General features: G+C 38.4%; 4 protein-coding genes across 5 annotated transcripts in view; all 4 read left to right on the plus strand.

Moving 5' to 3' along the window:
• LOC134814859 (CCAAT/enhancer-binding protein zeta-like) lies at nt 1–3,805 on the plus strand. Its single transcript, XM_063823157.1, has 5 exons — nt 1–553; nt 767–857; nt 1,122–1,214; nt 1,423–2,298; nt 2,413–3,805. The coding sequence occupies exons 1-5, from the start codon at nt 6–8 to the stop codon at nt 3,691–3,693; spliced, it is 2,889 nt and encodes a 962-aa protein (XP_063679227.1). The 5' UTR covers nt 1–5; the 3' UTR covers nt 3,694–3,805.
• A 1,923-nt stretch (nt 3,806–5,728) lies between these two features.
• Nucleotides 5,729–8,064, plus strand: LOC134815421 (immunoglobulin-binding protein 1-like). Its single transcript, XM_063823956.1, has 7 exons — nt 5,729–5,897; nt 6,073–6,185; nt 6,353–6,491; nt 6,695–6,835; nt 7,090–7,164; nt 7,486–7,640; nt 7,860–8,064. The coding sequence occupies exons 1-7, from the start codon at nt 5,772–5,774 to the stop codon at nt 7,978–7,980; spliced, it is 870 nt and encodes a 289-aa protein (XP_063680026.1). The 5' UTR covers nt 5,729–5,771; the 3' UTR covers nt 7,981–8,064.
• Nucleotides 8,065–9,849: 1,785 nt separating this feature from the next.
• LOC134816160 (V-type proton ATPase subunit F-like) lies at nt 9,850–21,084 on the plus strand. The gene is made up of 4 exons (XM_063824929.1): nt 9,850–9,993; nt 15,887–15,969; nt 20,434–20,556; nt 20,793–21,084. Exons 1-4 carry the CDS (start codon nt 9,858–9,860, stop codon nt 20,820–20,822), a joined length of 372 nt encoding a protein of 123 aa, XP_063680999.1. The 5' UTR covers nt 9,850–9,857; the 3' UTR covers nt 20,823–21,084.
• Nucleotides 13,074–21,642, plus strand: part of LOC134816159 (uncharacterized) — a 99,269-nt gene continuing 90,700 nt past the window's right edge. The window contains exon 1 of one of the 2 annotated variants that reach the window (XM_063824928.1): nt 13,074–13,204. The gene's annotated coding sequence lies outside the window, so the exon portion shown is untranslated. The remainder of the gene's footprint in view (nt 13,205–21,642) is intronic. The other variant, XM_063824927.1, reaches the window with a different exon arrangement.

The raw sequence follows: 21,642 nt of genomic DNA on the forward strand, positions 1-21,642 counted from the left end.
AGGCTATGCCCAGAATCAAGAAAAACAAAGATGTTGTTGAAAACAGTATTGTGAAGAAGATTGAAAGAATCAAAGCCAAAAAGAAAGCACTATCACTTGCGTCCAATAATGGCACTGCTAATGATAATGTGGTGACATCAAAGAAAAAGAAGGATAAGAAGAAAGACACACCTAAATTACCGAACGGTGCTGATGCTAAAACTGATGGTAAAGATGAAGATCCTGATACATCAGGAACATTGATGCTCAAAGATGTCATCGACCTTGGTGGGACACAAGAGGATTATGACATGCTACATAATGTGTCCGATAATGAAAAAGAATTAGTGGTTGATGGTGGAGATTCAGATTTCAACGTCGCTGAACTTATTACATTCATGAAATCTAATGGCATGAAAACTGTTAAGAAGTCCAAGGCCAAGGGCAAACCTACAGTATCATCTGAAGAGAGCAAGGAGGAAATTGATAAGAGGGTTACCCCTAAAATCTGCCCTGTTGTTCCATCCAATCCTCCCCCACACGATCGGCTAATTTTTAAAGCCAATGAACCCTGGTAAGATTTTCTTTCCAATATTACTAATGTAAGGACAGCAAACTCAAAATAATGTTATTTTTTACAGAAAATGCCCGTTAAAACTGGATTATATTGAATCGTTTGACCCAATCATATCTTCCAGGTACCTCAGGGATCCTATTAAAGTTTCAAATTGATTTTTTTGCAGCTTGATTACAAATTTTTGAAAATTTACAACATTTTAATACTCAGGTACACAAATGTTCCAGTGAAAAAAGCAGATGTACTCTATACTGGCATTGAGAAATGGAAACGTTATGCTGAGCAACTCTGGAAAAATGAGGTTTTTTGGCACCAAATATATTATAATTACTGATTCCTAACCTGAGATGATACTGGTTCCTTTTTTGTAAGAAAATATTTATCTAAGCATAAGTTCTGTCTGGTTGGTCATGTGTATTTGTGTCATAATTATGAATTACAATATTTCTGTTTAAATCGAAATTTAAAATTGGACATTGAAATTCATACTTCATTCTGATATTATGTACATGTGATGTAATGGAGTATTTATGGGATGAATGTAAATATTAAAGCAAAATTTCAGGTTGAGCTCAGCTCAGAGCTAAGAGATAAGCATCAGGCATCAGATCAACAGTGGATGCAAACGATTTTCACAAGTGGTACAATAAATGACAAAGTAAAGACACTTCAAAATTTTTAATATATTGTATTGTATTCGATTTGTATTCGATTCTTGAAGTTTTATGCAAGTTTCATAAATTTTGTGACTGCTTAAGATCGTGTCTGACAGTTGGACAAGAATTGCAGCTGTGATTCTAATTTAGCTTGTTGACATCAAGTATATATGATCAGTTAGCATATCTCTAACGTTTGCAATCTATCAGGTATCTGCCCACTGCCTATTACTTCAAGAATCTCCTGTTCATCATATCAAATCTTTGGACGCTTTGTTGGGAATGGCAAAGAAGAAAAGTAAGAGAATGGCCATCCAGTCTATCGACACCCTGAAAGAAATGTTCCTTAGTACTATCCTACCAGAAAACAGAAAGTTGTTCACATTTGAACAGCATGATTTCTCAGCTCTGACAGGAGAGACAATCAATGTGACTGTCTTAGGATGGCTAGTTGAAGACAAATTAAAGTCTTGTTATTCAGAATATTTGGATGTCATCAAAACCCACTTGAATGATAACGAAGTGGCTATTAGGACTAAACTCTGTAATTTGGTTTCTCATATGCTAAACGAAAAGCCTGAAAAAGAACAGGAATTGTTGGCAATTCTTGTAAACAAAATTGGTGACCCGGACAATAAATTAGCCTCTAAAATAATTTACATTCTCACCAAGCTTCTTCAAAATCACCCAAGTATGAAAAAGGTAGTTGCCTCAGAAGTAGAGCGAGTATTATTTCGACCTAACATAGCAGAAAAAGCTCAATACTACTCCATATGTTTTCTCAATCAGCTGCAGCTAACACCTGAGGACAGTGCATTTGCTGCTCATCTTATCGAGATCTATTTCAAGTTCTTCAAAGAGTCAATAGACAACACAAATGTGGATACTAGAATGTTGGGTGGGCTTCTCACTGGTGTTAACAGAGCCTACCCTTATACTGCCTCACAAGACGCCATCACTGGAGATAACGTTGATACCTTGTTCAAGTTGGTGTATAGTGATAACTTCAACGTGTCTATCCAGGCGCTCATGCTGTTGTATCAGGTCTCGGGTAGCAAATCAGACATTTGCAACAGATATTACCAGGTTTGCCTACTGAAGTTTATATTTTAGCAAGTCTTGCATTGTTTAATTTTTTTAAATTTAGGACTTAGAATTTTAAACTATAAGTTAGTAAGTTAAACCAAATTTCCGTTTCAGGCCCTGTACGCAAAGCTGGTAGATTCCTCGATCAGCACATCGTCAAAGAAATCATTCCTTCTCAACCTCATTTACAAGTCACTAAAACGAGACTCATCAGTTGCCAGGAAAGTGGCTATTTCCCGAAGATTATTGCAAGTTTCCAATCTTGATGAACCCTTTCTTGCATGTGCATCTTTGTACACAATATCCGAGGCAAATAAGAATTCTACGAGTAACATCGAACCCACCGACAAAAACCCCAAGGACAGTGACCTGGAACAATCTGAAAGTAAACCTCCAAAGTCAGACTCCTACAGTGCAGCAATAAGAAATCCACTGTATTCCAACGCAGATAGACAAGACTTGTGGGAGTTCAGTCTGTTGTCAAGGAACTTTCATCCTTCTGTTAACGAGTTTGTTTCCTCCCTTCTCGTTGACGGAGAAGTATCATACAGTGGAGATCCGTTTAACGATTTTACCAGGATCAAGTTTCTCGACAAATTTGTATTCAAAAATCCTAAGAGTGGAGTTAAAGCGTCTAACAAGAAATTTTACTCCAGAAACCAGGTCGATTCTAATCAGCCTCAAGTGTATTCGTCAGAGTTCAAAGAACAAAAAGCCAGCAAGGTAAGTGCTGATGAAAGGTTTTTCTTCGAATACTTCAAAGCTCAGAAGATCAGTGCTAAGGTTGAGGATACGGATGAAAAGGAAGATACTGCAACTGAAACTGATGCTCTGGACTTCGCTGATGATATCAAGTTTGCTTCAACATCCACTACTAAAGAAGACAAGAAGAAAAAGAAATCAGAGGGTGATGATGAGGATGACGGTGATGAGTCAGATTCAGGATCTGATTTCAGCTACGGAGATATTGATGATGATGAGGACGGTGGAACTGTCCAAGTCAACGACAAGGCTTACGAAAAGTTCCTTTGGGAGAATCTAAATTCTGACGGGGAAAGTATCCAAGGATCTGACGAAGAAGGGGGTGAGGAAAAAGTTGGTTCAAATGTTGCAGAAGGAGCTCAGGAAGATGAATGGGAAGACCTTGACGTGGCTGAAAGTGATGAGGAAATGGAAGCTGAGGGAATGATTGGTGGCGCTGACTCTGAGTTCATGGATGCTGATAATGTGATGAGTGTTATTATGGAACATAAAAAGAAGAATAAAAAGAAGAACAAAAAAAAGCGTAGTAATAGTTCACTATCTGATGAAGAAACCAAATCTTCGAAGAAAACTAAGACGAAAACAAGTGACAAGTTTAAAAAGAGTAAATCTAAAAAATTGAAATCAGTGTAATAGTTTTCCACAATTGCTCACCGGTTCTTTTTTAATTAGGGGTTTAGCTTAAGAATTAACTTATTGTCACAGTTTTAATTAAATTTCTTACGACAGCAGTTTGATTTTTAAAGTAATTCTTTTAAATCTAAATTATTACACTCTTTTTTATCTATAAGGTCAAGTTCGGAGACAACCTGTACATAAAATCAGTCACTAATTACACTCATTTCACTGCCATAAACGGTAAAATTAATTATAATTCCTCTGACAGTCCAAGGGGTACAGGCTCTTCAGATATTTTACTCCTAACCTTTCTATAATGATATCTGGGTTCAAAATTTAAATAACTCAACCTTGGTGGAGACAGTGGCCACCTGAAAATTACAAAAATAAAGGAGCTGTAAATCACTTATGAAAAAAATATTTACTTCAAATTTCACAATTTAAAGTTACGTAAGACAGGTGGGTACTCAAAAAGTGCCGGTTGAGCACTGAGCAGGTTTGTCTGCTCAACACAGGTGGTGCAGCTCACTGACTACATGAGCTAATATAAGTGACTAGAACTAACCCTCTCATGCTTTTTAATTGCTCCAAAGTCCTAATATTTAATATTATGGGTTATACCAATCATATTTCATAGAATAGGATCCTCAGAATCGGCTCAACCGAGGTGGAGACAGCATAACATGCAGTTCAAAATCTGTTATTCTGTAGTTTAGGAGCTGTAGAGTGACTGTGGCAGTCCATTTGCAATACCAATGATTCTAAATCATCTACCAACTCATATTACAAGGCATCCTTGCTGAAAGGTACACTCAACATAGGTGGAGACTCAAATTTGGCAAATTTGGGCGTAAATTTGACCTCAGAAGTCAAGGTTCTCCACCGCGGTTGAGTGGTTGATGGCTAGTTTGATGAGTTGTATACATGCTGAAGGGTCACCCAATGTTATTTCTTCCAGAAATCAACTGCCAAAGCTCAACTCAACCCGGTGGGGCCAGTTTTAATGCATTTTTTAATGTTTTAATGTTTAATCAACAATTTCTCCACCTTGTTGAGCACCTTTTCACAACTTTGATAGTTTTTTCATTTGCTAGAACACTTTGCTTTAAGACAGAAGGGGTAACAGTTTTATGATCGGGACCCTACAGTAGCAGTTAACAGAGCAGATAAGAATTAGTGATAAAACCAATGAATTTAGGCATGTTTGACAGGCTTTTTACTGTTTCTTAATGAAAGATCTCCACCCTGTTGAGCGTCAATGGAAAAAACAAAATTTAACTGGAAGTAGAAAAGGCCGAGACGCAACTTTCTAGCTAACCTAGAACTCTCTAAACCTTTCTCCACCCCCGGTTGAGCAGCTTTGAAAAGTGCATTTAATTTCTCCACCTCGGTTGAGCACTTAAATAAAATATTGATGAAACCATCAGATTGCAAATTTGATGTACTAGTTTATGTTACCAATAACCTTTTCCACCTTAATCAAAAGTTTCTTCAACCAGAGCCAGTCTCCACCTTAAATCTCCACCTTTTAAGGGTTTGTTTTAAACCACCTGTATCTGCTCAACCGTTCAACCTTTTAATTTTTTTTTTTACTCAGAGAAAGTCCTGAAAAATGTCTTGTCAGCCATATAATCAGGGAGTTTCAGTCTGTGTTGAGCTGGCTCCACCACACACTTCTAAAAAAGTAAAAAATGTACAGGTTGTCTCCGAACTTGACCATAACATAATGATAATAAAATCAAACCTGGATTCTGGAGACATTGTTGAAAGTACAATTTATTTATTCGCTCTTTGAGAAAGGTGGTGTAGTTATTACTAGCGTGTTAGCGTACTACTAGGACGTTTTATGCATTCCTATGCTCTGCCTCAATTTTCGTACAATTCACTTCTGATTTGTAAATAATTGTTAATTGTTGCATAAATAAAGTATTTCACGAAATGGAACTTGGAAAAATAACGCATCTAGATCCTTATGTGATAGCATTTACTAACTACTAAGGCATCTTGAAATTTCAATAACGCCCAGGATAAGATAACGAAATACTTCCAAAGGTAGAACATGACACCTTGTATTATATGAGATATTTTGTGGAATGAGTTTAGCAACTGTCGGCAACAAAGCAACTGATGAACAATCACTCGGAGAATTGCTGACCGATGTTCGGAAGAATATTCAGCTGATTGAGAATCATGATGCCAGAATTTCACAGGAATATAAGGTGAAGTGTAAACATTTTCTAATATAATGCTGAAGTTTTTATTTGAATGATTTATTAGATAGTTGTTTAATTTATTATTTTCATTTAAGTTTAACTTTTATTTGAGAACGGGGACTAAAAGTGCAGCACAGTTAAACTTGAATCGTGCCAGAAACCCTTACCCCACTGTCTGCAGGGTTTGATTATAGACACGACAATATCCTTGGAGAGATTGTCTGTCCTTGTAGCTACGCTCCATCTCTTCTCTAACAATGAAACAATAGACGATGTCTCAACAGAAACTATCAAGTAAGACTTATAAATTGTTATTATTAATTCCGCCTAACTTTGATCTATCTCACAATAATATATATGATGATATTGATATTGTTACGATTATATACGTAGGTTAAAATAAAGACGGAACCAAATATTTGAGTTTGCTGACTTGCAATTAAACCAGTTTAAAACTTTAGGTTCATGCTGGTAAACGCATTCCAAGGGTTTGTGCACCAGCAGCACTACGACTTTGAGAACCGTAAAGCTCACGTGCTAGCCGCTAAAGAGTATTTCAAGGACTTTCACCACCTGTGCCAACTGTACGGTCTTGCTGAGGTTTTATATTGTTTACGTGTGTCGTGACTGGATATTTAGTTGAATATTTATATTTCAAATAAAACGCATCCTCTTTTGGTGTGCCTAGTTTAGTTATTTCTGAACTTATGTAAACATGAAAAGACCTTTCTAACATCACGTTTAACTTTTACAGAAAACACAAGACCTTTCCAACATCATGTTATTTTTGTCTTTATCCACAGAAAACAAATTTTGACGCAAACAGGATGACTAATCCAGTGCAGGAATCTAACAGGATGGAAAAGATACAAAAGTATCAGGATAAGAAGAGGTTAGAGACTTTATTAGAGGAAATGGAGAACAGAACCCACGTAGAGGAAGAAGTAAGTTTCACAATTTAGAACTTACAAATTAAAAAAAGAATTATATTGTATAATCTAGATGTTTTAAAGCATCATCGTCAAGAGTGTGAGAGGAAAACATCTTCAGATCGTAGAGTTCTTAAGCTCACACAAAGTTTTATGACGTACATACTGGGTTAAATTGCTTTCTGCATGCTTGCGCCATACAGACAGGGATTTCTAAATTATAAGTGTTAGGCTGATGGTACCCAAGTATTGATAATATCTCCCCTCAGGTTCAGCGAGAAATCTACCTATCTCTCGTAAAACTGTGGGTAATGAAGTGTGAAGAGAACTGTACAATATCAACAGTGAGCTACCAATGTTAGAACACATGGAGAAACTGAGAGGCGGCCTAGTCAAGCAGAGACCTATTATTAAACCTAAGGTTACATTGCTCATTTATAAATCTGAATATAACTCGAATATTAAATGATGGTATATTATCAGTGTTATTTCAAGAGTATTATATAATCGAATTGTGTCATTGTGTATAATTCATATTATCGTTGACATATTGTACCATGAAATTATTGTGTATTATAGCTGTTTTATCGTTCACCCTGTAGAGGGATGCCACTAATATGTATATATTATATAATAAATTTATGATAACACTAAATCTGGTCCAGGTAATGAAGCCCTTTATCCTGGTAAAATCAGAACTACAGAAGCGAGTATTCGGGGCAGGTTATCCCTCCTTACCTACCATGACATTAGACGAGTTTTACGATGAGGAGATGGTGAGGATGGCTGCAGAAGCTGAACGCCAGCTAAATGAACCCAAGTAAGAGCCGCAATTATACTGAGCAGCCATTTGGAGTATGCTATCAAACCAGGATTTGTATTATCTTTATATTTGTATTCGTGTAACATTGTTTTGTTTCAACCTCTGTCTAGCATTTTAGAATCGTCTTTAATTTACAGTTCAAGTAATTAGTTCATTGTCCACTGATTAACTACAATTAATTAATTAGCTTAATTAACCCACTCATCACCCTAACAGACCTGTGGAACCTGAAGATCCAGATGAGGAAACGGAGGAATCCTTAGGTAAAGCTAGGGCCTGGGATGAGTGGAAAGATACTCATAGAAGAGGGGAGGGCAACAGACACAATAGGAGTTAGCCAGCTCCTTAAAATAGCTCCTTAAAAACAACTCCTTAAAAACAGCTCCTTGTATTAGCCCTTTTTAATATGACGGTATTGAGGACATTTTGTGTCGGGAGTTGCGGGACTTCTCTATTTAGACTGGCAGTATTCTGTATTGTTTACTGTATAGGACCTGGATTATAACTTTTAGATCATTTTACGCAGCTTTTTAAAATGTTTTTTAAATAATAACCAAATGTTATGCTATATTTTAGGTTCCTTGAAGGTAATTATGGCATTTCTGTCGATCGATTTTGTGTTGGCAACTGGGATATTTATTACCTATTTTATTTGTATTAATTCTTGTTTTAATTTTTATAAACTTTCAGAGAACGTGGTTTTATTCTATAATTTAGAGGCTTTAAGACAGATATATAATATGTCATATTATGATGACATCTGATTCCGGGCCTTTCTTTTATTCTATACATATTATGCTATGTGAGTATGTGTAATCCGATAGGTGATGGTTTGAAGAGATTCATGTCACTTCAAAAACAAAGAAAACCACTATCTTGAGCCTCTGCAAACTCTTATCTCAACTAATCTTCAACTCACACTATCATGTAATAACACACCGAACAACCTGTTGATGGCAGCAACTTCAGATATTGAACTAAAGAGTGAAGGAACATTTCACACCACCCGTGAATCAGATGATCACGTAAGAACGGAACTAAAAACAGAACTGCTGCAACTAATAGGTCGACAGGAGACGAGAGAAAGGTCCGAGGTAACCCTGGATACAGATAAGGTATCTGTTAACACTATGGGTACAGTTGACAATGATGAGACTAGTGTGTCAAATACCGCGTCATATATTACACCTGAACCTACAAAGTCGCTTATCAACATCAGTCTTATCACTTCAAATTCAGCGAAACGAAAAGATCCCAACAAATACCAATGTTCAGTTTGCCCGTTTTCCGCGAACATAAAATCGAAACTCTCCACTCACGAGCGCGGTCACAGCAGCAGTAAAGCCTTCAGATGTACACAGTGTTCCTTTACAGCAGCCCAGAAGTCTCACCTCAACAGACATCTGAGACTGCACTCTGGAGACGTGTACAGGTGTCCGCTGTGTCCGTACGTGGCTACTGATAGATCTTATCTGGTGACTCACAACAGGATTCATACCGGAGAAAAACCATTTAAGTGTACAGAATGTACGTTTCAGTCAGCTCATAAAGCTACCATGAATGTTCATCTGAGAGCTCATGCGGGGAAGAAACCGGTGAGACCATTTCAGTGTTCGGACTGTTCTTACTCAGCTACTTGTCAATCTAAAATGGTAATACATCAGAGGAGTCACTCCGGGGAGAAGCCGTTTAAATGTCCAGAATGTTCTTTTGCTGCTCCTCAGAGGTCGTTGTTGACGAAACATCAGCGAATGCATGCGGAGGACAAACCTTTTAAATGTGATGAGTGTAAGTTCGCTTCAGCTTACAAGGGTAACTACACCAAACACTTAAAAACTCATGCTAACAAGTTTTTTCAATGACTTGAAATATATTTTTGAACTTTTAATTTCATCGAGTTTGTTTCAGTTGATAACAATGACACTTAAAATGATGCTTTTATTTTGAATGTTTAAATTATGTTGTGTATATTGTATAATATGATATTTTTCCATATAATATATTACGTATGTAATTTATAATAATATTTGAATTGCTTCTTGATTTAAAATAATCCTAATATTTTAATTAGTTGGGTAACATGATAGTACATTAGAATGCTGATGATAGTTGAGCACTGATACGTCAAGGCATTTCAATATTCTTAACCTTAAAACAACTTGCTGGTACCACCTAAAATGTAACATTGCTACCTCATAACAGGAACAAGGCATTATGACGAAGGTAACGATGGCAAAGTCCCATCTGATGGGTCTAGTAGGGGACGAGGACACGTGCACTGCATTCCTACTGGGAGGTATTGGGGAACTGAACGACAAGCGAGAACCTAATTTCCTTGTTGTGAAGAAAGGTTGGTTTTTATTTTTGCTGCATTACAGTGTAGATCTGGTTAGATGTGATTTGTGAGTAAGATTGGAGAATTAATATAACGTACTACAATTATAGAATATCACCGTGTGCAGTATTTCATTTTTCAAGTTCATAATTTGTTAGAAATTAGAACTGCATCCTTAAATTCTAAATGAAGAGAATCTTTAAAACTAGCTCGATTTCAAATCGTTGACATAGGATAAATGAAGTTCCAACTTTTCAATATCAAGGGAATAACATGCTTCTTGTCATCCCTAAGCTAGGAACAATTCAATCTGAAAGCTACGTCTATAATGTTTCTCTCTTAAAGGGGATATAATATAGTGTTAATAGAACAATCCTATACTCGACATATTGGTTACTTATTGGTTACTTACTTTGCAAACTTAACTTGTCTGCCGTCTCAGTTCTATTTGATTACTACTCATTTGTCCCTCTGGTTATCATTTTCGCAACAGTTTCTAGTCTCACGTAACAAACTGTTGTACTTATAAACATTTGTATCTCAAAGTGTTAGAGGCGGAGTCTCTACTTATACTGTCTCTAAACACTAAGTCTCAGTCAAAAGAGCGTCATTAGTTTCCTTATCAAACGCAAAGGAACACCCACAAGACACGGCTGCAACAAAAATAAAGCAGCAGATAACAGCAAAGGGTGAAGCGTAGAACAGCAGGTAAACCATGGCAGTTCCCGTTACAGCTCCCAGTTTCCCGGACGAGTTGATAATTCCCGTGGCAGTGTTCCGTATCATGGTCGGGGAAACTCTCCGGAACAATTAACCAGATCATCATACACACAAACGCGTTGATGATCTTCACAGCTGATGCTATACCAAAGAGGTAGAGGTTGTTAACACAGATGAACATGAGAGAGAACACAAATATCTGCACCACATTTCCCGCCCTCAGTGGTTTCAGTCTCCCAAAACTGAGGGCTACAAAGTAAGCAGTGACACACCCCACCAGGGAACCTACAGCAGAGACACTCAGTTTCCACAGGTCGTCCTGAGACAGCGGCAGACACCTGTTCCGGACAGGAGGTGTGCCGTTGTGTCCACAGAAGTTGGAGATAAAAGCAAGGGGGAGGAACACCAGGATCCCAGTCTCAATGAAGATATTAGCAAAGTACATGGCGCTGAGGAGAAGTGCCGGTTTCCTGTGTATCTCAGAACCTAGCACCTTCTTAAAGGAGCCCAGCTCAGCACCTTGGTGACACACTACCTTCAGATTGTCCGGTAGTTGAACTCTGTTTATCTTAGCCATAATCTTCAGAGCCTCCACTGCCCGCTCTGACTGGCCACTGACACACAGGTACCTGGGACTCTCCGGCATTACTATCAGTAATATCATAGCCGGTACTACCGGTATTGTTATGATGATTATCAGCCATCTCCAGCCTAGAGAGTTAAGGAAGAAATACCCGATGAGGTTGACAGCGAACATGGACATGTAGCTTCCCAGGATGGAGATGAGGGGACCCACTGTTCTGTACTTGTTGGGTGAGAACTCAGTGGAGTACACTACCACAGTAGCGAAGTTAGCTCCAATACAGGCTCCAGCTAGGCCTCTCCAGAACAGGAATATATACTGGTTAGTAGCAGTTGCAGCTCCAATACCAGCTGCTATCAGGATTACTGTTGTTATTGACATGACACGTCTTCTGCCGTATATGTCAGAGAGTTTGCCACATAGTAGAGCGCCTGAGACAGGTGGTATTAATACTTCACCATTAACTTAATTAATACTTCACCATTAACTTAATTAATAGTAAATAACCTGATCATTATAAATACGTAATTTATGCAAGTTTAAACCACTGTAAAGAATGTATAAACGTGTACATGACACTGTACAATGTATAAACGTGTACATGACACTTTACAATGTACAATGTACTGTATTTTTAATGAACCAGGAAGCTTACTTGCTGCGTAGATGAGAAATATGGAGATGGTAATAGTAGCCTCAAATTCTTTAGACAGATTCCACTCGCATCTCAGATAAGGAATGATAATAGCAATAAGGGTTAGCTCGGCGTAATCAGAATATGCTATCAGGAAACTGATAGTCCAGAATATGTACTGTGCTGGACCCACACCTACGGAAAAGTAGAATGTCAATTCTATAGGTGCAAACTAAATATATCAGTTAAACGATAAGTCTAATAAAGCGATGAGCGAAAATAGTTTTACAACTTGAGACTTTGAGAGTAAGCAGCTGGTAATCGAGCATTCTCAGAATCTATTACGTTTCTGAGGATATACATGAGGAGGCAAATGAGAAGGTAGCCCTTTTTAGTTACAGACCTATAGTCTCTATGACCATGTTCAGCTCCCACTCCTCCTCCTCCTGCTGCTCTCCTTCAGCTGTCTCCTCTGCTGTTGCTCCGTAGTCTGGTACCTTGTCATCTGACATGTTAACTTGTACTGTAGTCTCTCTTTACTCACTAAAGCCAGGTTTACTTGAGTTACCAATGTGTTACCAGGGTTACCAATGTGTTACCAATCTGTTACCAGGGTTACCAATGTGCTACCACGTCAATGCTACATCCTTTTTCTGTTCCACAGTTACTGGCATTCACAACTCACAAACTTGCAAAGCAGCAAACGAAGGCAAATGATGCAAAGTGACTAATGTGTCTTTTTAAAACCGGAAACCGAATCAGGCACAATTATTGGGAAAGTCTTCATTTGAATAATTTATAATGAAATCCCTAAACTGAACTACAATCATTTAATTGAGGAGATGTATAAAGCATTTAAACTGTAAGATAAAACGATGAGGTAGTAGTTTTATACATTTAAAAGTCTTCATTCAAGCTTGTATAATTGTATGCATTTATACAATATACATATTCAACATTATATTTATGCTATGACAGTTTAATAATTCCATAATGTTATGACAACAAGTTGAAGGATTGGGGAATTTTTTTTTTCAAATTATTCTTTTCGAACAAAGAAAACACAATTTTTGGGAATATTTAAATACTATGTTAATGTTATAGCAAAAATAAAAATAGTTCGGTATTTAACTCTTTTGCATCTTAAAAATGTCAGTTATTTGCTTCATCTAAAAAATTCGTTTTCTCAACTAGCAAGTTTTCTCAACTCAGCAAGTTACTTCAATTCAGCAAGTTTCCAGCTCAGCAAGTTTCTAACCAGGGTGTCCAAACACCCCCAAAATAATTTGGGTTACCTCTTGGATCTGAGTCTTTGTTCCCTGGTTCCACCGCCTTATCCTTGTGTATCTGTAGTCTTTCCAACATCATTTTAACAACCTCTGGATTATCCTTTGACACTTCATTTCTCTCGTACGGATCAGACTCCACATCGTACAATTGTATCCTGTCTTTAAGATGAGTCCTCAATTTAGACCCCCTACTCATCTCCCTGCCATACTCCAACTCCCAGGGGTCCCCCACAGCTTTAGCCATGTGTTCTTTATACTGTTTGTAGTTTATGTTAGGTGGAGGGACCCAGGGACCAGGCAGTTGGTGTCCTTGTAACAGCTTCCATTTACCCATCCTGATAGCTGCATTATTGTCAGTCTGATCGTAGTTGACCAGGAACTCACTCCTCTCAGTCTTACTCTCCCCAACTATTGCCCTCCACTGGTTCACACCGTCTATACCCTCAAATGTGGGTCCAGTACAGTTGGAGCTCTCCACACCACACGCCCCGATGTGAGTGATAGTAGGTAGCCAGTCTGTAACGTGCATTAGTTCGCTGTTAACATCTCCTCCTTTTAGAAGAGGAGAGTTGATAAAGGAAGCTGACCTGATCCCTCCCTCCCAGTATGTGGCTTTACCTCCACGTAGCGGGTAATTGATCTGACCAATGGAGAATCTACCCAACATTCCACCGTTATCCGCAAAGAAGATAAACACAGTGTTCTCCCACAGCCCCGTATCCTTCAGAGTATCAACCACTGCCTTGACAGTGTCATCCAGAGCAGACACCATAGCCAGGAGCGTCCTCCTTGTCTCATCCTTCACTACACCTTCATACATGTCGTAGTACTGTGAAGGCACCTCAGCAGGGAAATGAGGGTTTTGCATGGGCAGGTAGAGGAACAGAGGTTTACTCTTATCATGATCAGATATAACCTTCTTAGCTTGCTGAGTGTAGAGGTATGAGGAGTATGTAGTGTTAGTGCTCCACAACACCTCATCATCTACACTCCCATCACTCTTCACGGTGTTGTGTCTGAAATCAAACCCGCTCTCTCCGTTAAAGGAACCCATCTCCTTTGTGTAATAATCAGTAGCTCCATTGAAGTACCCGTAAAAAGAATCAAACCCCCGTTTTACTGGAGTGTGGCCCCAGGAGCAGTGTCCTAGATGCCACTTTCCTACACCGTGGGTAGAGTAACCTAGCTTCCTCATGTAGGAGGGTAGGAGTGTAGTTTCGTTAAGAGGTAGTCCGTAGGGCGTGTCAGGACCTATAACACCATGTTGTAGTCCCAGTCTGGAGGGGTATTTACCTGTCATCAGAGCTCCTCTAGTTGGGGTACATATGGGCTGCACGTAGTATCTGTCAAATACAGTCCCTGATTTAGCTAGGTCCAGTAGAGTTGGAGCTATTGTTGGAGCGTCGTGCCAGGGGACATCACCCCAACCCAGGTCATCTGCTAGCATCAGGACGATGTTGGGTTGTTTCAGTGCTGTAACCAACTCCAGTAGTAGTAGGAATAAGACAGGGACTTTGCCAATCCGGGTTATCATTGCTGGTCAAATATTTAGATGTTACTGTGCCAAACTAACGGTAAGTAAACTCAACACAAAGAATCAGATGCAACTACTAGAATATGTTAGTGCTGCTGGAAATACTGTAGCTACTAACCCACAGTGTTATTAATACAACATCCGGGCAGGTCCCCTGGGGGCTGGGCTGGGTAAATAATACTCGGTAGTGTAAGTTCCTGCTTATTGTACAATCTATGACGTACAATCTATGACGTACAATATATGACGTACAATCTATGACGTACAATCTATGACGTACAATCTATGACGTACAATCTATGACGTACAATCTGTGACGTAGAAATGTTGATTTATGTTGATTAATCTATGACGTAGAATACGTGATTTATCTATTCAAATTCATTAGAACATTATCATCACTGAGTCTATTCAGAAAAAAATCAGAAATTTTCTTGAAAGAATCATCAAATGAGACTATGAGACTCAATAACACTACACGACTTAACCATATAGTTGTACAAACGTAAAGCAGTAAAGCTATCCTTAAACCCAAACAAACCCATCCAGCTGAAACAAAACAAATGTTGGATATCATCATGTGAATATGATAATCCTTATCCCCTCCCTTATCAGCAATATCCCTCGTGGGTTGTATCAGATTACTTTACTGTCTCTTTATCTTCTAAGTCGAAGGTCTAACTCACGACTTGTGGGATATTTTGATCGCACTCCGTCCAATGAAATGACTTGAAATTCGTGATACAAATATTTTGGCAATGACTGGTGTGTTTGTGGAGGGCTGCCAAATCAACTTATAACGATAAGGAAATATTTGTACCGAAGAAAATTCTTACAAATACTTCGTATAGTATTACGAATACTTAGAAACTTAGAATTAGCTTGAACAATTTTTCGTGACTTAGCTTTACCGGGCATCTACATTTGATATTAATTGATAAATACAACGAAATAGATGCTACTATACGATACCAAGTACTGAATACTGACTTTTCATTAATATCCCGTCTGGCATTGCACTTCGGTTATTGGTTTTCGTGTTCGGTTATATATTATGTGTGCATACCAAATGCATCTAAGGCTATACTAACTATTTAAATTCCGAGTTATCATGTTAGACATTTATCTGACAAATCAATATTTTCTAGATACTACTATTGGAGACATAGAGTCCCATTTGAAGAGACTACTCGCTAGAAAAGACATCGGAATTGTTCTTATTAACCAGCACGTAAGTTTGAGAATTATATTATTTAAATTTCTCCTCCGGGGGGGGGGGGGGGGGGGGGGGTTGCAACGACCATTAATGTCAGTAGATGGAATTTTGTCAAAACTGACATTGTCATTAATGGTCATTAATGGTCATTAATTGTCATGAATGGTCATTAATGGTCATTAAATAATTGAAATTCTGAACTATCTTGGAAGCAACATGTCCAAGAAATTTACAATTATGATCACTTTGTATCATTTCTATAAAGTTTCTCACAGCCCCCTACATAGATTGCCAGAGTCTCGTTTGAGAAAACGAATTAATATTCGGAGATCGAAATTTTTTGGTACCGGCTGTTTCGAGGGTTCTGTGCCATACCAACCGGGCTGCAAAAATTCTTCTAAGCCCTGTCAACGTCGAACAATTCGAAAGGGCGACTCATTAAGTTCTACCTTTGTTCCAAAAAAGGCTAAACGTCCCCTTCGTTGCCTCGGTACCATCTTATCAATGAGTGTCTCTGCTTCAAAAAAGGGCAACTGCAGATCTAGACGAATTCCTGCCGCATCAATTTGTCCCTATCATGATGACAGTGCTCGATTTTGGGTCAAAACTGCCGAAGGCAGAGTATTGAACTGTAAACGAATTGTTCTATCTAATCCTAGGAAAAGATCAGCTTTTTTGTTGTCCGATTCAGACTGATGACGATGTATTTCATGAAGTGCTAAAGTTGAATAAGTTCATCTACTGTATAATTACTATATAATCGACTAGCATAATGATTTGGCTAAAATATAAATCTTGATATGATATAAGAACGGGAACGAAGTATTTAATTTTAATACCCGTGTTATTATTATTTTATTATTGATTGTTATTTTACTATTGATACGATCTGATACTCCTAAATTGCCCTTTGAATTATTATTATTGATAAGTCACCAACTGTTATCTGGTTTAAATCCCGTGGCCGCAAAATTTGTTCTTCATTACATTCGAACTGAATAAATGTAATCCCTAACTCACTCTGGAATCCACTCAAGTGATATTCTGGAAGGTCTGCCTAACCACGGAAGATTCTATTCTAAGTTTTCTCTTTCGAATCTCTAATTGTAAATGTAAAATAATAACATATACTTGTAGTTAGTTAACTTAAGGTAGGGTCTAAGTGATGCAGGCGTCCGTCCTTTTCGCTCTAAGAAGTGCCAGAAAAAACATGACCATTAATGTCAGTAGATGAAATTTTGACAAAACTGACATTGTCATTAATGGTCATTAATGGTCATTAATGGTCATTAATGGTCATTAATGGTCATTAATGGTCATTAATGGTCGTTGCAACCCCCCCCCCCCTCCTCCGTTATTCGTGAATTATCTGTGGCACTCAAAACTTTGGTAACTTGCACAAATGGTTTATGGTTTGTTGCATAACCTTAGCAAACTCATACAAAGATACATCAGGGTATTTGATGATCATTCTGATATCTAGTGCAGCAGCAATACTATCGTGTAATTTGTAAACTGTTAGCGCAGCTCCGTGGCATCTTCATATTAATAGACATGTTGTTGTTGGAAATATTTTAGGTTATAACCACGCAAGTGGTGCAAAACCATCCGAATAGCAGTACTGGCACAGCAACAATAGAAAATAGCAGTACTGGCACAGCAACAATAGAAAATAGCAGTACTGGCACAGCAACAATAGAAAATAGCAGTACTGGCACAGCAACAATAGAAAATAGCAGTACTGGCACAGCAACAATAAAAAATGTTTTCGCACAAAATTTAAGATTGAGTGATTTGTGATAATAGAAAATGAAACATGATATCCTCGATAGATCGTTGCTCATTCATCGAACTATTAATTCAATTTTACCCACCAAAAATTGGTTCATATTGGTCAGTCCTAATTGCTTTGGGCCCACAAAATAAGGCTCAAGTTAACCACAATGGTCACATTTACTTACAACTTATGAACCAACATAATATGCCAAAGAATGCCTAATTTTGGAGTTATCCCAGTTATTTACCAAAAACTGATTTTGGCCATGCGTTTTGATAAGAACATGTTGGACACTTCTAGATGCGTTTAAACTAACCGCAGGGCCGGGGACTGGGGAGTGACGGGGTAAACCGGCAAAAGCTTATCAGTGCAGGGCCTACTTCCAATCGAGGGTGCCCTCGATAAGAATATTAGTTTATAACTTCCTGCTCTTTTCAAATAATTATCCGGATAATTTCAGCAGAGGAACTGGAATTTCCGCTAGAATAACAAAATTCTGGAGCGTTGTGAGGTGTTGTGAACTTGAGTATAAGCTCATTCAGCTCCAGCAAATTATATTATGTCATCTTAGTGTGAGTTCCAATCATAAATTGTGGTGACTCACGACCCTCGCGTCGATCAGTGACGTTTGATTTATTGTACTGTGAGCAATTAGGTGATCAGAAAATTTACTAAAGCAAACAAGCGAATAGAAAGGAAAATGTATTATTAACAACATCCACATTAATATTAAATGCTGATCAGCTGATTAAGTAAGTGTGCACACCGTAAAAGGTAGAATTAGCAACTCCGTGGAACCTCCCAGCAATACAAATTTAGACAATACCTCGTTGATAGGTCTCTGCGAAAATTTCTAAAATTATTGTTTCCCATTATATTATATTTATAAATGAGTAACTTGATGAGGTAGTGAGAAGGAGAGTCGTGGGTTTGGTAATCTAAGTGGAGTTCGAGATTGGGTGATTTTATTTGATCTGCGAAGAAAGCTTTTAAGTTTCCGATTGAAATGATGGAAACACAACTTAGACCAGACCTGGTTATTTTCTCAAGGTCTGCTAAGAAAGTGTTGTGGTGGGAGTTAAAAGTACCCTCTGAAAAACGGATCTCATGAGTACAAACTAGACCTCTACAACAGTCTACAGGCAAAGATTCGGGCAAAAGGATGGTCCTGCTTCAGTTTCAAAGTTGGCTGTTGATATTGGAGCAACAAGGAGCAAGGAAGATCATTGCTGATAATTTCGAGTGTGCTGCTAAGAGGACTGACTTTAGAGGAAGGGAGCTGAAGAACCAGGTGAGGGAGAGTGGGAAGGAAGCAGCGCTGAGCGCACTATCTTAGATGTAGCTACTAAGTTACTACTAAGCTACTTGTTGGAGTGGTAGTTGGAGTAAGGTATAGGGTGATTTTACAGAGCATTCTAGAGGAGCCATTTTGGCGATATCTTGTCGCAAATTGCAAGTGAGCAAGTGCTAACATGTATCTTCAAGTGGATCTCGGATCAGATGGTGATCCATTTGTTGGACTGCTGGTGCCTGACAAGGAGGCCGTATCGCGATTGAAAGCTTCGAAACGGTTTTAGGTTTGTGGCTGATGATCCTGCTCCAAGAGAGAAAGAGTGTGTGAGAGGGGGGAAGAAGGGGGAGGGGGAGGGGGGGGGATGGGGGCGCGGTAGAGACAAGGCCAAGGAAGTAGGTCACATTTCTCGTGCGCGTAATGGTTTTGGCAAATGTTTGGGTTAGAGATTGTGTTAGGTTTAGTGTCGGGGTCAGAGTAAAGTTTTAGGGTTTTGCCTTCGCCGTCAGAGCCACATATATTTTCGTGTTAAGGCAGTCATGTGATCACTAACGTAGAGTGATTCATCATCGTTCCAACATGAGTGTAAATGTAATTTTCTGAAAGGATCGGTTTGGTATTATGACTAATATGCACTCGATTACTATTATTATTCATTACATGATTCCTCTTAGAAGGAATATAAGGAGTTGTCTCGCTTCCTGTCTCGTAGGCCTGTTCTGTTCATATTTTATTTAGTCACATCAATAATTGGTCGCAGAGTACTGCAGCAACGATGGAACTGCTTCTTGTATTGCTAGTTTCTGAACATTTTCTATGATCAAAGTTTTTTATATCCGGTCGCGCAGCGCGTACGCGACGTAACGTACGTACGTACGTACGTAATTTAAATTAAATAAATAATATAATTTGAATTAGATCAGCTAGAAAACACAGCCTGCAGTAGCTGTCATATCTTCATTCCTTTTATCAATTATACTTAAGCTTCGTGTCCCCAGGTAAGCCAATATCTAATCCGTAATCGACAGCACTGTTAGCACGACCATTCCTTTAAACCTGCGGAACCGTCTGGATTGTTGCTGTGCACCCATATCTGAAATGAAGGCTTTCAAGGCATGACAGTCACACTTTAAAAAAATGTTAGGCTTCTTTTTTGCCGCCCCTACACTTTTTTTGCCGTCCTCCGGGAGAATTTAACATATAGTGGGGTCTGTGGAGCCGTTTGTTATGCCATTGTCTTTAAGGTTAGAAGTAGGAATCGTCAAGATAATTGTACCATCTACGAATCACCTTATTGACTGCTCCAGTCAAAGTTTGCTGAGGTTTTGGTTTCAATACATTGTTTAGCCAGCCCAGCTCAATATTAATTTTGCTCAGATTCTCCATAGATAATAATTTATTTATTCCTCAGATTGCGAACGATGTGAGACACATCATGGAGGCACACACAGCCGCAATTCCGGCACTCCTGGAAATACCATCCAAAGAGCACCCTTATGATCCCGCTAAAGACTCAATATTGAAACGAGCCAAGGTGAGAAATGTTAAATATTTCTGCAATATTCAGTCATCTCTAGACTGTACTCCAGTGGCGTAACAAAGGGTCCCGCTGTGCAGCGATTTACACATGGCTAGCCAAGGTTTTAACCTTGAAACGAGCCCAGGATGAATATGAAACAATCCACACATGTCTTAATATTCGGTTATTTTGTGAAAATTACATTAGGGCCGGCTATTTCGAAACCCTCTGACCCTCTTTCATCTCTGCAGGGTATGTTCAATATCGACGATATGCGATAAAAGGTAGTGAGATCCAAGTTAGCCTGAATGAGATATTGTACAAAGAACAGACTTTAATTGTGCATTTAAGAGACTCAAAAACAATATTATCAATCAATTCTCGAATATTCTAAAATCCATTTGGGTGCTGTTTATTATTCTTAAGTTAATTTCTGATTAATTTCCAATGTTTAGATCTATAAAAAGTGTTGAAGCAGCTGGTCTGCCTATTTTTGTAGCTTGTATGTTAATTTCAATTGATTTCCTTACTTCAGCAATACAATTTATTTATTGGTAACTGGCACTCACTTTATGTTGAGCGATTATAAAGCAATTTGTTTACTGTTCAATTCCAGTATCATATTCCTTATGAATAGTGTGGCGTAGTTAAAGGATGCTAACTCTGCTATAAGTAGATGGCCCCTAAGGAGTAAGGACACGTTCGTTTCATAGTGTGACAAAGTTGACCACACTGCTTTTTGATAGGATTACTAATATTTACCAATATCCTCAAATGAACGTGTCCGTAAACGGACTTCATCTAATTATTGTGATCCGATTCCACCATCATGATACTATGATACTGATTGAACTACCCAACTACTAGTTACATAAGCAACGACAAGGATAAGGAACTATATATCTATCTCGAACAGTCAACAGAGGTTTATAATAGTAAACGGATAAACGCGGCCGAGTTTCTCGCTTTGTAGGCGACTGCCATATTTCCCATCTGAAACTGGGTTAAATTTTATACACATAACACGCACGTGTTTATCGTCTGTACTGGTTTTATACATGTAATATTGTGGTCTAACTTCAAGTTCTTTATTCAATTATC

The sequence above is a fragment of the Bolinopsis microptera genome, chromosome 5, assembly GCF_026151205.1.
Source record: "Bolinopsis microptera isolate Bmic1 chromosome 5, MBARI_Bmic_1.0, whole genome shotgun sequence".
Taxonomy (NCBI): Eukaryota; Metazoa; Ctenophora; class Tentaculata; order Lobata; family Bolinopsidae; genus Bolinopsis; species Bolinopsis microptera.